Genomic DNA, 17,587 nt, shown 5'->3' with positions numbered 1-17,587 from the left:
CTCAGAATCCTTAGGAGAAGAGTATGAACCTGCTAACGCTAGAGGTAATTGTTTTCTCCTATATATTTTTTGTTTCATCATATAGTTGTGTATTCATCATATGATCATTTTTAGAACATCTGCATCACTTCAGAAAAAGAATAAAAGACAAAAGAGAAAACTCATGCATTCCATACCCTTACCCCTCCCTCTCATTGACCACTGGTATTGCAATCTACCCAAATTCTTTTACCCCTTACCCCCTCTATTATTTATTTATTGTCCATATTTTTGTACTCATCTGTCCATAGCCTGCATAAAGAGAGCATCAGGCACAAGGTTTTTGCAATCACATGGTCACATTGTAAATGCTAAATAGTTGCACAATTGTCCTCAAGATTCAAGGCAATTGGAACCCAGTTCAACAGTTCCAGGCACTTTCCTTCTACCCAATACACCACAAACTAAAAAAAGGATATATATATATATATATATAGTGCATAAGAACAACCTTCAGGATAACCTCTTGACTCTCTTTGAAATCTCTCAGCCATTGACACTTTCTTTTGTCTCATTCCTCTCTTACCCCTTTTGGTCAAGAAAGTTTTCTCAATCCCTTGATGCCAGGTCCTAGAATATCCTCAGGTATGTTTTCCCCCATTCTTGATATTACTTCCCATGTGAAAGAAATACATAAATGTCACATCCAACCTCTTTTCGCTGCCTCACTCTAGCCCCCAGGAGGAAAAGAGTAATGTGATAGTAGGGCATGGATGAAGAGAAGCGGACATTGTGGGCCATCTCTTCTCCTCCTCTTCAGAGGAGACAACCTACAGAGAGCCTGTCTGTGTCTCAGCTGCTGGGAAGATAGTTCTGAGTGTGAAGCCCACTTTGCCCAGAGAGAGATGTCATATTCTTTAGTACCAGCTTCAACAGCAATAGACATGACATGTTGACCTCCAACTATTTTGTCCTTTGTCTTATATCTGTTTGGCTCACAACCTGGTTGGATAAGAGAGGAAGTCTTATTTACCATGCATCATCCTATATACTATTTTTATATCTACTTTATAGATGACTAAAGTGAGCCTTACAGAGGTTAAATAACTTGTCCAAGTTCACATAGCTAGTACATGACAGAGTCTTAATTTGAACTGGGTCTGTCTAGTTTAAATCCATTTACTTGACCACTGTGCTGTACTGCTTCTCCTGGGCTGTCTTCTGCTTCCTGGTCCTTGTATTACTATACCTCCATACTTCTCAATAAAGCAGAGAAATGAGAAGCCCTACCAATACAGCAAGAACCTTTGACCTATACCCCTGGATTGGTCCCTGTTGGTGCCAGGCCCTCTTAGAAAGGACCCCGGAGACTTCTTCTTTTTTTTTTTTTTTAATATTTTTATTGAGAATCTTCACACACATACAGTTCAACCATATTATATAATCAATGGCTCACAATATTATCACATAGTTGTTTATTCTTTACTATGCTCATTTTTAGAACATTTGCATCAGATACCACTTTTAAAAATATTTCAGAGGGCCTTATCTCCACATCTATAAATATTTCAACCTGACATCTTTGTCTAATTCATCATGACAGCATTGTGGTTAAAAATCACCCCCAAAATAACATGAAAGGAGAAAGGAGATACAGAACAAGCATCTGGTGAGCTTATTAGGGGAACACAATAGCTACTGGGGGCAGCCAGCTCATCTGGTGAATGTGCCATTCAACATATGTTCAATAGCTGGCCACTTCATAAATATCAAATCACTACCAAAGAGGGTATAGGTCCTGTTTTTTCTAGGATCCTGATTATTTCAAAAAGTTTCTTCAGTTTGCCACTTTACTACATATGCAGCTAAGTGTTTAAATGAAAGAGGTACTATTGAAGAGCAAAATTTGTAAAAGCTTTATCAAATTCACCATAGTAGCATATTGCAAGGTGGCTTTAAACATGAGTTGGGAGGCTTAGAAGAGTAACACTCCACCCCTTCCACCCAGCGGGCATACCACACTCCAAACATCTTTTCCCTTCCTTTAAAACTACAACAGCAGACATCTGGCAGTGACTAAAATAGAAATAACTCCTAGCCTAGCCAAGGTTCTATTCAGTTTCCATGTCAGTGCATGCTGCTTTCCCTGTAGGAGCACTCTCCTACCCCAATATCTGTGACAGAGAAATCATGGCCAGAGCCAAGTTCCAAATGAGCACAGAAAATTCCTGTCCAAGGATTGGGTCCCACACTATTAAAGACTCTCATTTCTGTTAGAAGAATGCAACTGGTCTGGCCCAAAGTCACTGACAGATCAAAAATCAAGAATATTTTGATTATGCAGTTATGGAGCAAGAGGCTGGATTACAGAGGTCTCTGAGGAGTTCTAAAGGCACAATGCCCTCTTTGCAAGTGTTTGAGGCCTGAAATTATATTAGAATCCCATCCCTTTGGTGTTGTTCATGATTACAAATAAATACTCACTGGGAAAGACAACCTTCTATATACCCAAGATGGTGAATGAGTTTCATCACCCTCAGCAGTACTATTAATTTGTAGTAACTGTCAGACCACTATTTTGAAAAAGATAAAAGATCACTAAGTCAAAATTGGTGGAGGAGGGAGACATAATTGATGAAGAACGCATGCCAATGGTAGATGAAGGGAAAATAGTACCTGTTTAAGTTTTTTAAAGCTGCTGAAATCTAATATACCAAAAATAGAATGGCTTTTAAAAGGGGAATTTAAGTTACAAGTTCACAGTTCTAAGGCTATAAAAATGTCCAAACTAAGGAACCCAGTGAAAGATACCTTGACGCAAGAAGGACTGATGGGTCCAGAACACCTGTCAGCTGGGTACTACCTTTCTCTTCTGGTTTCTCACTTCAAAGGACTTCCCCAGGGGTGTTTTCTTTCTGCATTTCCAAAGGTCTCTGGTGTGGGCTCTATTGGCTCTGTCCGAAATGGTTCCCTCTTAAAGGACTCTAGTAAGCAACCCACCTTGAATGGGTGGATACACATCTACATGGAAACCACCTAATCAACAAGTCCCACTCACAATTGAGTGGGTTATATCTCCATGGACACAACTTATTCAAAAAATTCCCACCCAGCAATGTTGAATCAGGATTAAAGGACATGACTTTTCTGGGGTATACAACAGTTTCAAACTGGCACAGTACCTCATGCATCAGAGGTATATTTTTATTTTTCTCTGAGCTGTTATCAGTCATTTACATCTTCATGTGGATGAGAGATAAGGAATATCACTCAGTATCTTACAGAGTGGGACAGAGGAGAGAAGTAAAGAGTAAAAAGGCTAATGAAACCCAGAACAAATCTTAACTAACTTCACAAGAACAGACGCCCCGCCTGGCACTAATGCATGCCAAGACCAAACCCACGGTTCCCCCAACCAGACCCACCAGCTCCTACACCAAATGCTTTCCTTATCTCTAAGTTTCCTCTCCTTTTCTAGATCTAGAGAAATGAAACAGATGCTATATGGTTCTTAGCTGAGGAGTGTTTAGATTACAAAAAGGGAATAAACCCAAGCCAAGGAATATAGACACAGAACTTTGGGAGAAGAGTTGGCTCCCAAAATAGCTGTGAAGTAGATAATGTGTTTGGGTGACTGTCTATATATCAGTGTCCTTGTCCAGGTGGCAATGCTTCTGCTGCCCACCCCTATTCTCACCAAGTTCTCACCATCAGGGCTCTCTCTTTCTGTTTTCTTGTCCCTTCAAGAAATGGGTCTTTTTATGAGCTTGGTTACACTGAGTAGGCATTTAAAGAGATATTCATTAAGTGTCATAGTCAGGTTCATGTGTCAACTTGGCCAAATGGTGGTACCTGTTTGTCTGGTTGGGCAAGTACTGGCCTGTATGTTGCTATGAGGACATTTCCTTGAATTAAATAATGATCACGTCGGTTACATCCATAGCTGATTCCATTTGTAATCAGCCAAGGGGAGTGTCTTCTGCAATGAATGATGGTTAATCTAATCACTGGAAGCCTTTTAAAGAGGATTCAGAAAGACAGGCTCTCTTCCTGCTTTGGCCAGCGAGCCTCTCCTGTGGAGTTCATGCAGACCCTCCATAGGAATCGTCAGCTTCACAGCCTGCCCTGCGGATTTTGGACTTTATGTTCCCACAGTTATGTGAGACACTTTTATAACTTTTATATTTATGAATATTTCCTGTTGATTCTGTTTCTCTAGAGAACCCTAGCTAATACATTAAGCAACTACTGTACGCCAGACATTGTGCTAACACTTTATACACATAATTTCTTTTGTTTTTCACACCATCCTGCTAGGTAGGTACTAATACTGCCACTTTACTCATCACAAAAGGTTCAGGGCAGTCATCTAATGTCTCACAGGTAGTATGTGGCAGGATTCAAACCCAAGTTTGTCTGAGTCTCAAGACTGGTTCTTTCCACTATGCCCACGGCCTTTCCAAATTATGCACACTTCTGTAAGGAGTATTTCCATTTTCCTTTGTACCATGGCCTACAACTGACACTAATTGTGGGAATCCCTATATCCTAAACCCATTACATGTTTTATTCCACTGGGATATCCTTATAGGAACCTTGAACTCAGCACATTTTAAAAATATCTCCCATACCTGCTTATTCGTCCTATCTCAGAGACTGGTGCCACCATCCCACCCAGCCACCCAAGCCAGAAACCTGGATATTTTCATTGTTTTTCAGTCTTTACCCACAGCCCATGTCTGGTCACTTACTAACTCCTGTAGTTTCTGCATCACAAAACACATCTGATACTATTCCTTTCTCTGCACACCATGCCATTAACAGGTCCTCCACCTTTCATCTCACACCAAGTCCAACCAAGCCCATAACACATTCACAGAGAGACTTCTAAAGGGTAGCTTTATTTTATTGTGGGTAGCACATTTCCATTCTGCTTCAAAACCCTTTGAGCTTTTCACCACCTAAAGTATTGTCTGGGTCTTTAGTGTGGTGAAACTATACTCCCTGCTTAGACCTTTGGTTTGTTTTGTTTTCATATGACAGGCTCATCTTTCGCTACTCTTCTCTTTCCCTAAGTGCCAGCTTTGCCGAATTGCCCAGGGGCACTGAGTGCAGAGTGCTGTTTCTTACCTCCATGCCTTGGCACACACTCATCTCTCTGCTTGGAATACTGTTCCCAGCTGCCTCTCCCATTCAAGGGCCTGGTTTGCCTACTTTTCTTTCAAAACTAGTTCAAGATATTTCTGTAGTCTTTATTGACCTGGTGACCAGAATGGGTTGTTTTGGAGGAACACAGCTCCTTCAGGTACACAGAGCTCCACTAGACAGACTATTCTCCAGTCTTCTTCTAACCCTTTACTCACTCCATCCCCGAGGATTGGAAAATTGGGGACAAATTAACTGGGCTTGCCTAACCCAAACATAACTTTCCACTTCAAGGAAATGAGCAGCCCCCGGGGCAAGGCTGCCTAATTTGGGGTTCCATATTCACAATAGCATTTGGCAGAGGTCCTCCAATCTGCCCTCAATTAGTAATGAAGGTGGTATTTTGGCCTTGATTTGCCTTTCCTTTTAAAACATATCCATCATTCAGCTTTCAGGTGGAAAAAGAATTGCTGTTTATTGTGCCCCCTCAGAAACTCCAACACCAAACTCTCCTTGTAATATGCCACCATGTACCTAAGACATATACCCATTAGTTTGAGACTGTCACATTACATGGCGATTGTTTGTTCAGATATCCAGTTAGACCATAAGGTCCCTATGGGTAGGGAATATATATTATTTTATTTGCCTTTGTACTTCCAGCATCTGACTTTCACTTAGTGCTTATAGAATGGCTGACTGAACAAAGAAATTGTTTCTGATGGTCATGTAGCTATACTCAGTTAGATTAAGTTCCTGCAGATTGTCATTTAAACCAATCTTTTCCATTCTTCTGTTCTCTGCTATCCATTTTAATCATATAGAGCAAATCATTCAAGACAGTAACATAACAAAAATGATCTTTTGTTGGGATTTTATGAATCAAAACACCAAAAAATGTTTGAGAGATACCAAAGCTTGAAAAACTCTAGTTTTCTTTCTTTCTTTTTTTCTTTTTGCTGTTTAATGGCCTAAAACTCTTACAAAATGAGGCAGTGCTATAAAATGAGCTGCTATGCACAATTTCTTCCCATAGGGAAAACATTCTTCTTTTGTTTCACAAGGGAGAGATTAAAGTATTATATCATGGGGCTTTATTGGTTAGTGGACTTCTGGACTTATAAATTTGCCCTCTAGTTCTCTAAAGTTGTACAGAATGAAGCTTTGCTAATTCATTCATGAAATGAGAAGTGTGTGGGCATCTGGACATAACCTGTACTGGGAACTACCATAGTTTTATCTATTTAAAAATGGCTTTTTGAACAAAAAGAATGTAGAAAAATATTGAGACCACTTTGAAAATGAATTGAATTCAGGAACTTTCAATCCCATATGGGCAACATATATTTTATTTAAAATATTTAAGATTAGCAAATGTAGCTCATTTCAAGTGCAATTGCCAGCAAATGATGTCCATCAGAAATACGTGATGCTGGCATGTATGACAGAGTTTTTACTAAATTATTTTCAAATGATTGCAAATTCAAATGAATCTATTTATGATGCATAAAATTTGCATGATTTGGCATTATTTGTTTGTATTATGGTTTATAACCAATAGGTTGTGAGGTTCTAATCTCACTCGGCTCAGCTTTTGATTCATTAGATTGGCAATGAATATTTATTTATCAGCCAAGTCTCGCCAGGTAAATTTCACTTTTCTAAATAACTTTAATTTCTCACTTGAGTATAGCAATAGACTTCTCAGAGGTCTTCCCGTATCCATCTGTCCTTCTCCAATCCAATAATCTTTTCAAAATCCGAGTCTGATAGTCATCCTACCTACCCACCACCTACTTTTTAAAACTGCTCTGAGGGAAAAAACATTATCATGGCCCAGATGCTAGAGATTCCCACATGATTTTATTCCCTCCTACCTCTCTAAATACCATCTGCCTCAGACTCCCCTTCACTCTCTCAACTCTAGTTCTAATGCCGTTCATCAATTCTACATTAAGACAAGCTCTCTCCCACCACAGGACCTTTGCACTTGCCATTCTTACTGCCTTGAATGTCTTCTTCCTTATCTTAAATAGGGACCTTCTACTCACTCTTTAGATTCCAATTCAAATATTACTTTTCCAGAAAAGCTGTCCCTATTATCCACCTCAACCCCTTCCTTAGGCCTTTAAACTAAGGCACGTTGCCAGCTATAAGTTCTCTTAATATTGTTTATCCTTATTTCATAGCACTTGACACCATTTTGTGATTATTTGATTATTCCACTAGACCTGAAGTTCCTGAGGGCAGGAACCTTGTTGGGTTTTGCTCACCGCTGTATGCATAACACCTGGCACAATGCCTGACACTCTGAAAATGCTCATAAATGTTCACCCAATTAATGAGAAGAGAACTTGTGACCACATCGCTAGAAGGGATGCTGTTTTCAAGTTGTTAGTATAGCATTAGGATCATACGCATCCTAAATTTTTGCAAAAAGAAAGGTCATCTATGGTTTGGCCAATGATAACTTGAGGATGGTGCTGAGAATTGGAAGTTGTTACTGGAGCAAAGAAAGCACTGATCAAACTGCAGTCCCTAAGAAATCAATGCTCCAAGTTTAGAAGAACAAAGGGATGCCAAGAAAGCTAAAAATGGGCCCACGGATCTCTCATATCTCAAAACAGAACTGTGCCATTTCAGAAGTAGCAGGGTCCAAGAGCTTACAAAGAAAGAGAAACAACCTGGGGTCTATGACAGAATATGAGATGTCCCTTCTTACAAACAAACCTAATGATCCTGTTGAACTAAAGGAACTTGCACTAGACATGGAAAAAATGAAGCAAATACAGGGGCCAAGTTTAGACAACCTCAGATATTGCCTCAGATATTGTTTTACAGTGTCCTATAATCCAAGCTTTCCATCCTTTTCTGCTTCTCTTCACCTGCAACTGTATGGCATTGCCTAGCTTAGCTGGTACATTAACCTTCTTAGATGCAGCAAACCAACACGATGGCCCAGTTAGACTGGTCAGACATCACTCATCTCTACCCTGAGCAAGAAACGTGTCTTTTCCTCCAACCTTCTCTGGACTCTCTGGAAATGCAGAATTTTGAATGTTCAGGAAGCTCGAAGGAGCTCAAAAACTTTTGGTCCATCTTTTCCTTGTGGTGCCATGAGAGATGGAATACTGGGTTATCCATTTAGGTCATCTTAAAATACAGAGTGGGCAGCTCTATGATGTCATTTCTTAGGGTTTCAAATCAAGAACTCAGAATAGATATTGAAAATGCCATTCTTTTGGAGAAGCTAATTTGGAACTGCAGGTCTATGATGACAATGGGATCCAACTGTTTCAACACCTTCACTTTTTTTGAGACAGATATAGCTTTAAGTGGAGTCAGTCCAGATTCTAGGAAGTCAGTGAGAATGTTGTTGGAAATTATGAGAAAACTACTGATGAAAAGATGGACATGGAAAGAGCATTTAGATTTGGAGACACTTGTTAGCCATATGACACTGAATATACTTCTGTGACTCAAGTTTCCCTAGGTTTCTAATGTGAGACATGGGATGGAAGATCTCTACTGGCATTTATAACTCTAATACCCTCCTATTTTGTGAACTCCCAATAGACAATTAGAATAATCAAAAGACTTCTAGAAGGATGTGTGGAGACAGTTTGTGCTGGGTTTCAAACAGGGCTGTCACATAAACTTGGACAGAATTCCAGCCTATGAATTATATCTATAGAGCTTGGGGGGAAAATACCTAATTCTACTAAAACTCAGTCCTCCCATCTATAATACAGGGTTGGTAATGCCTATCATCCTTGGCTTGAATGAGGATTAGATTATAATATAAACAGAATAATGAACTAGTTTTTCAGACCCCTGTTCCTGCTCTGCTCTGTGATATTGGGCATGGGACTCTGGAAACTACATTTCTCCTTTGTGAGCTGACTTATGAAAGATCCACTAATGGGGGACACTAGAGGCAGAAGTTCTCTAAAGGGATTGGTACCTTCTTGAACCCATCACTCTAGCAAGGCCTCTTCACTCTGGAAACAGCATTTGGTCCCATTTCCGGCTATTTCTAGCACATCCAAAATGAGCCTCATTAGGACCCCTTCTAAGAGGTCTGGATCCCAGCTCTGCAGGACACTTCCTCCAAGCAACTAGGATCCAATTAATACAGCCTCTGCTTTTTGTTCTCCCAGCCCTCGGGGTGATAATTGCTTTCTGTGTTCATTGTTACTGTTTCTGTTACCTCAGTGTCTCTTTTTGCCCTTTAAGTTTCTCAATCCCTGCTTAACCAATTCCATATATTCAATTGAATTAAATTCTCTGTGTCAATGTTTGATTTCTGTTTTCTTGATGGACACTGACACAGTTAATCATAAATAAAATATGAGAGCACTAAGCCCAGTACCTGTCCATAAAAGGTATCCAGCCAATGTTAATTTTGAAATATTTACAAAAAAATATGATAAAAACAAAAGAATATATATTCTACCTTCTGAGAAAGATTCATTTTTCTAAAGTGAAATATTCAGTCCTTGAGCTCAACTAGACTTTATTTCTCCTTCCTTAAATTCTCTTCTCATTGTATCCGGTACTGGTGTGCTAAGGAGGAACTCTCTCTACCCACGCTCTCAGAGTTCTCCAGGTCTACTCTCCTTAGCATCTGATTCCTCCATCTACACGTGCTGCTCGTATCCTTATAACTTCAGAGTCACCCCAGACATGGTCGGTCTTTCTTGAGTGAAGGTATCTTCTTACAGGTGCCTTAATTTGGGTATTTTCATGGTCTTAGAATTGTAACTTGTAACTTAATAAATTCCCTTATAAAAGCCAATCCATTTCTTGTATATTGCATTCCGGCAGCATTAGCAAACCGAAACACTAAGTAATCCTCTCACTTCCTTCAGTGGCTTCTCACTAGGGTTAGAATGCTTTTAAAAATATTCTCCTAGGCCCTTCATTTCCTTGTTCCTGTTTACATCTCTAGCCTTGCCTAGTTCCACAGCCCTTCCACCCAATTGCCTGTGGGCAAGTTATGACTTGAAAAAAGGGAAGATTTGTCATGCATATTCTCTGGCTATTTTTATCTCACTTAATGCTCTTTGAGGTAAATACCACTATTTTCTCCATTTTTACAGAGAAAATTCTAAGACTCAGTCTCAGATAAAATCTTCAACATGTAAGTATTCACAATTGTCAAGCACCTGTCACATGGAGCAGGCATTGAGAAAATAGAGCTATATAACTATTGACCTCAGTAATAACTAGCCATTGAGGGGCCAAGAGGGCTTGGAATAGGGTCATAGCCTGGAAGGTCATTATCTTGCTAATCAGAGGATAAGAATGAGAAATAAAAATAGCGGTATGATGGACATAGTTACAAATTACTTAAAAATTAAGAGAGAGATGAAGAAACAAAGAGAGACACAGAGATAGAAAGATGGAGAAAGTAAACAGTGGTAGAAAGGAGAGATAAAATATAAGAAGTAAACTCTAACTCAGAGGCCATCTCCTCTATGAAGGCCAGACCGTTCAAAGGTCTGGATTCTGATCCTTCCAAGCAGAAGCAACCACTTTCTCTTGGTATCTTTTTTTTTTTTAATTTTGCTAACTTAGCACTGTAGTATATTGTAGACTGGTTGCCAATATACCCTCCTTTTACTATCATGAAGTAAATATCTTCTATCACCTTGAAGTCTGGAACCATATTACATTCATCTTCGTAAATAAATTGAAATGACATGTCCAATTGATGGGGGTATTTGAAGATCCCAACACCACGTGGTCATCGCTGTCACGAAAGCTTTGTGCTTCTTCTACAGCTTGTTTTGTTCGATCTAAGACTGGGAACCTTCCATAAAGTCTGCATTTTCTGGCACTGCTCACATAAATTAGCTCCTGTGGTTTTGAACTCAAGGCTCCAAAATCTGTTCCTTCCTCCCTCCCTGCCCCTTTAGGCTTTCACAGTCAACAAGATTCTTCAAGCCTCCACGGGGTGAAAACCATACCAGGGACTGTAAGGAAGACATGGCAGGCATGATCTGCCCTTGAGGAAGCTTACAATTTAGGGAAGTTGAAGGTAGAACCAAAACCTCTGTGAATGTATCCATATTAACATTATGTATGTGAAAACTGCTTTTTTCAGTCATTCTTTCACTCCACTGACTATATAAAGTTTTATTTTCATTTGCTATCCTCCCCAAATTCCTTGAATTATAAAATCCCCATTCTTCTTGCTCCTTACCCACTCTATTCACTTTCAAACATCTCTAACCTGCTCACTATTTTTAAAAGAATATGTGAAAGCATGTTGTTGTCACAGACTTGAACCAAACTCCAGATTTTTCAATGAACAGGAATGAGTCTTTGCCTTAGTAATATTCTCCACCCAGGGATAGTACTCATTTTAGTACTACAGTGGAGTGTTACTCATGTTAGTATTTTTAGGAGTTAAAATTCAGTAATCAGTGCTTAATATTTGTTTTATTTAGAATTAACTGTTAAATCACACAATTAGAATTCATTTCTGAGTAATACTAAATAGGTCTGAAGGCTAGTTTGGGAAGTGAAGGGGTTAATCTTAAATGTAAGCTCTAATAATTACCCTAAAAATTGAATAAAATTTCCCAAAAACACATTTATAAACTCCTTCTTTGTTCTTTTTGAAAGCCAGAGATAAGAATATTTGCTCCTAGTCTTTGAACTCTGAGCTCATCTTCATTCAATAGTCTATATTTTCATTTAATCATATTACCATATTCCTAAACCCTAGTCAATTTTTTTTCCTTTTAATAAGGGCCAAGAATATCTTACTTAAGACATTCATCCAAACCCAGGTTTAAGAGAGTAAGGCAATTCTGTCCTCTTACCAACCCAGCTGCGTGAAGACACTTACATTGAAGTCATACAGCACACCAAAGTTCGCTGCAGATGCCTCGTCAGCTCTGGGAACTGTTTTTCTAGGTAAACTGCCATATGGCAAACCCCAAAGGTACTATATGGAGACGCAAAGAGAGCAGTTAGCCATTTGAAACAATGTCTGAGCCACACATGAGACCACAAATGGTTTTGTTTAAAAGCACTTCTGAAGCTTTTTCATGGGGACCTTGTGGGTCTCCATGTGAGGTCCCATTTTCTGGGAATCAACTGCTAAATGCAAAATTAAGAACAAAGGGGGTGCTAAGGACCCTACACTCTAACTTCAACAGACCACCAGCAGTTGGGGCCAACCACATTTCCCAGAAGGCCTGCTGAGAGGTCCCACTACCCGCCATCACCTCCAAACATGACTTAGAGGCGTTCTGAAAGGAAGAGAGGCAGTCTTCTGGGGACCATAGTGTTGAAGAAAATCATATTAGCTATACCTTCATATGGGAGTAAACCTTAGTTACAAGTGGGGAGAAGATTGCCTCCCTGATGTCAAGAAACAGAGGACTCAAGAGAATTTCTCATACAATTTAAAGGCATCTACAGGGATGGAAAACTGTCCTGATTAGGTTTTCTGCTTTACCATATTCAAGCTGCTCCTCTGAACTTGCTACCAAATTAGAAAAGAAGTTCATTGGGGGAAATAATACTGGGGAGCAACTAACCATTGAGGGGCCAAGAGGACCTAGAATAGGGTCACAACCAAATGCCTTTGTGAGAAGTGGAAAAGACAACCCTCTGCCCCAAGGGCAGGTACATGGAGATGCTGTTCCATATATGAAGACAAAGCTTTTTCTTTCAGTGGGAGCTGGGGGAAGAAAGGGGAAGGTGAATTTGGCTTGAAGCTTGGGTGCAGAGCTTTATGGGTGAGGGCTGAATTTTATCCCCACTCACTCCCTTCACACAAATTTCACAACCTTCAAAGGTGAATCTTTGGTTCCTCTGGCTTCCCAGGATGGAAGAGAACAGAAGGTAGGTTCTGCACATACTTTCAAGTGCCAAAGTTGGGAGTCACAGAGGACAAAGGATATTCGGGTCTTGGGCCTACCCAGGGACAAAGCAGCTTGGGGTAAAAGGGCACATGCATCAGAGGACTGCTGGGTGGAGGAGCTGAAAAATGTAATCTTGTTGCTAGGAGGTGGCCATCCTTGGCCTCTGGTGATTTTCTAAAGTTAATATGCAGGGTGCTCATTCTTTCTGTTCTCTTGCTAGAATTGGTAGTCAGTGCCCAGAACACAGGATGAAGCTCTGACCCTCAGCACCTAACACCAGCCCATTAAAAGGCATCCAAAGCATCCAATCTAATATACATTTACTCCATCCCCTAGGCAATAGGCATTCTGCAATCTAATCTGATGCAAATGAATCAGCTACAACCCTTCATTTCCTCCACAGGGAGGCAGCATGGTATGGGAAAAAGTAAATGCAGCTTGATAAACCTCCATTTATTAACTACCTCTGATGGTAAGTGACCTCATAGTAGCTTGGTGATGGAATGGAGGGGTTTCAAGTTTCCTGAGCGTAATGAGCAAAAACAAAGCTTAGATTGTATGAAATGCTGCATTGCCTAAAACTTTTCACATAGGAGACAAACTATATAGGATTTCTGATCTCTGCCCACCACCCTTATGAGCCAAGTAGATTAGAAGCTCCAGAATTATTTCAGGAATTACAGGATTAGGGGGAAAGAGTGCAAAATTCTGGGGCAAAAGATGAAATTATGGGTCCCAGCCCTAGATCAACTTTAAAAAAATAATAAAATAAAAATTCACTCCTAAGTGTTAGATAGGCCACATAAGCACTCTGTGACTCAGTTTTTACATTTCTAAAATGGAGGAAGAAAAACACTTCTGCAGTCTACTTCATAAATTTGCTATGAGGTTCAGTGAAAAAACAAAAAAGAAGTGAAAATGGTTTTCACTATTAAAAGCTAAAAGGTCTTTATGAGTGTGAGGGCTTGTTATTATAATTATGCCAGAGGGAAGGTTAGATACAGAAACTGGCACTTATTTGAAGTTATGGGGATAAAGAGTCACTTAAAGCACCAAGTTTGCATTGTTACAAATGCTGTAATGGAAAAATTGGCTTTGAAGCCCTGGTACCTGAGAAAGTCCTTTGTAAACCTTATTCACTTTTGTGTGGTCAGTATTCAAAGAGGCCAGAGTCATTTAGCTTCATATGGGTGGAGACCCTGAATCTTGCTTCTTGGACTTCGATTCCCCTTTCTCTGCAATGGCTCAGGGCTTTGCCTTCTTCCTCAATCCGAATCCATATTCTCTCTGCCTTACTTGCTTCTCTGACATTGGTCTTAAGTGACTCCATTCCATTCCCTATTCCACTGGTATGTATATGTGTGTGAATGCACATGTGTGTCCAGGGTATCTTATTCTATATCTGGAAAAAAATGGCCACTTTGAGTTTCTTCAATTAGAAAACTTGGATGCCATGGGTTGCATTAAGGATTTCTTTTAAAGCAAACATAACTGCTTACAAGGTATCAAAGTCTTCCTCTTGAGTAATGATTTGAACACTAGAGACATCTTGGGACTCTGATAGAAGCAAGGAACCCTCTCCATGTAAAAACAGCACATTTAAACAGAGATACACCCAATATTCTATATATGATTTCAGGATGCTGACACACACTTTAGAGCAGGCTTAAGACACTTGGTCATGGGCACCGGTTTGAAGGTTAACCTTGTTATAAATTTTCTTACCCTAAGAGGTGGATATAGCCAGTCAGTCAGAGAAAAGAACTTTCCTAGGAGAGTGACCGAACTTGTTTAAACATGTTTTCTAAATGGGAAGATAGAGTCTCACCTCTGGCAACATGATAAGGCTGAATGTCAGGATAAAGAGAACCATATTTACTCCATACATCCATCTCAAGAAGAGGAAATAGGAGGCCACTGATGAACCAAACTGACCTATTAAAAAGAAAAGAAAAAGTTTGGAAGGGAGATCAAAATGAAATGAAAGAAAAATTCAGTCTTGGTGGCTCTCCAAAAACATCTCATTGCTAGGCATTTATTCTTTTCATGTTTAGTTCTAGCATTCTTCTTTAGAGAACACAGCCCAACCTCCTAATCACATTGTTGGTCCTTCTGGGATGACCAGACCCTCCCCACAAGATTGCAGGTGAGGCTGGTCCCAACTGGGTCATCTCCTCAACTGTCAGGTGAACATGTTTGTTTTGTTTTTGTTCTTTCCCCTGCCATTTGTAAATATCTTTGACCTCTTTTGGATGTCTTTCCTATGGTGCTCAATTTTGTTTTTAGGGAATAACTTATCCCAGATACCTAGAGACTGAGACTCTCAGTAAATGAGTAAATGTAATGACTAAAAATCTGGAAGTCCTCTGCCTTCAAAGAAATATGATGGGTGAACCTGGCTGCAGCAGACTTGGGTAGTCATTACGAGGGAACAGAGATAATATTGTAACATCCATGAAATGATATGAAATCACTGGGAGCCAGGTGGATGACCAGATGTCCTATGAGGAGCAAATGTGCTTTAGTGTTTGTGCAGACCAACCTGTGCATCTGGTTACAGCACCTGGGTGGAGAAGGGGCATATTTCACAATACCACATGCTTTTAGAAATCTGGTAGAACTCTACTCCTACACAATGCAGAATGGATCTAAGTCTCTTTTAAGCTGAAAGAAAAACACATTTCAGTTTTCAAAATAATTGATTTCCTGCAAAATGATCCATTCACAAATTGACCTCTTTATAAGTTTCTAAAAAAAAACTGCCACTGTGTTATGGAAATAAATTAGATGGTATCTAAAAAATAGACCAAATTCCAGAAATAGAGGCACATCTTTCAGAGGAGATCAGTCTCATCTTAGTAAATAGAGGTTGGAATTTATTCCATATGAATTTCCCTGCTCCTATAATAATGTTTCTCTATCGATAATGTTGGAAGGCCAGAGGATCCAAGAAAACCACTGGTCACAGGAGATGTTTTGCAAAATGAGACAGAAGCAAAAGGACTGGTACACTGGGGTGACTGAGGCTGCTCATTGTTTTATTGGGCAACTGTACACAAGATCAAAGAAGCCTGGGAAAATTAGCAACATGATGACCAACCTCACTTGAGAATCAATAAATCTATGAAATCTCAACCTGAGAATTGGACTCCTTACTTTTTAGAGTAGGCAAAAATTGATAGAACATTCTTGCCTTCCAGTTCATCCCCCATAGAACTCTAGACACCAAAGCTTGGACAAACTTCCATTGTTGGCAAAACACATGGATGTGCCAGGTCAGTGACACAACTCTGTGGGGAAAAGACACAGAAGCTTAGCATCTGAGACTCTCCCAGACTTCATCCTATATGTCTCTTCTTTTGGCTCCTTCTTATTTATATTCTTTTTACTATAATGAAATATAGTAATCATAAGTATAGCACTTTCCTGAGTTCTGCAAGTTGTTCTAGCAAATCACCTAACCTAAGGGAGTGAGGGGAACCCTCAAATTTGTAACCAATTATACAGAAGTGTGGGTGACCTGGAAACTTGCAGTTGATATCTATAATGAAGGCAGTGCTGGGAAAGATTGTGCCTTTTAACCTATGCAGTAAGGCCTAACCCTGGGTACTTAGAGTTAGAATTGCAATAGTGACAAGCATTATTGCAAATGGTAAATTATGTAGGTCTCTCTTACTAAAAATTTGTTTTCCATTTAACTGTTTCAATAATTTACCATTGCTACAAGTATAAAGTAAAGAATTCCATGTGATGCTTAATGTGCCAGTTTGAAACTATTGTGTACACCAGAAAAACTATGTTCTTTTTCCTATCCAATCTTATGGGAGCACACCTATTGTTTAGGGTGGGATCTTTGGATTAGATTGTTTCCACGGAGATATGACCCACCCAATGTGAGTGGGACATTTTGATTAGGTGGTTTCCATGGAGATGTGACTCCATCCATTCAAGGTGGGTCTTGATCTGCTTACTGGAGTACTTTAAGAGGGAACCATTTTTGAAAAAGCTTCAGAGCTGACAGACAGAGACATTTGGAGATGCAGAAAGAAAATGCTCCTGGGGAAACTGAAACCAAAAGCCAGGAGAGAAAGTTAGCAGACGTTTTATGTGCCTCCCCATCTGACAGAGAAATTCTGAACATCATTGGCCCTTTCTTGAGTCAAGACATCTTTCTCTGGATGCCTTAGTTTTTCTGGATATGTCTCTGGATGTCTTTTTATAAAAGCCAACTCATTTCTGATATATTGTATTTCAAGAAAAATTAAAAGCTAAAACACTTAATGCAGCATATAAAACTGATTGTAGGGGCAGGCTATGATGGTTCAGCAGGCAGAGTTCTCGCCTTCCATGCTGGAGACCCGGGTTTGGTTCCTGGTGCCTGCCCATGCAAAAAAAAACAAAAAACAAACAAACAGACAAACAACAACAACAACAAAAAACTGATTATAACTTACAAATGACAGAATGTTGGGGCAGCAGTGACCTTGTATAGTAACCAATTAAACCCTAGATTTCACATATGTAAAAACAGAGGACCAGGGATGGGAAAGGATTGTCCAAACTACAGAGCTGGTGTGGTG

At 39.7% G+C, this 17,587-nt stretch overlaps 1 protein-coding gene across 1 annotated transcript in view; it reads right to left on the bottom strand.

The window, feature by feature from the left end:
* The window catches only part of TMC1 (transmembrane channel like 1), a 469,408-nt gene that overhangs the window by 50,072 nt on the left and 401,749 nt on the right, over positions 1-17,587 (bottom strand). The window contains exons 14-15 of the mRNA XM_077148434.1: positions 14,836-14,942; positions 11,984-12,082 (exon numbers count right to left, since the gene is read on the bottom strand). Of these exons, the coding sequence (XP_077004549.1) occupies positions 11,984-12,082; positions 14,836-14,942 (206 nt within the window). The remainder of the gene's footprint in view (positions 1-11,983; positions 12,083-14,835; positions 14,943-17,587) is intronic.

This window comes from Tamandua tetradactyla, chromosome 2 (genome assembly GCF_023851605.1).
Source record: "Tamandua tetradactyla isolate mTamTet1 chromosome 2, mTamTet1.pri, whole genome shotgun sequence".
In the NCBI taxonomy this organism is placed as follows: Eukaryota; Metazoa; Chordata; class Mammalia; order Pilosa; family Myrmecophagidae; genus Tamandua; species Tamandua tetradactyla.
Note: the sequence above shows the minus strand (reverse complement) of the source record. Positions and strands in the feature narration are given on the sequence as shown.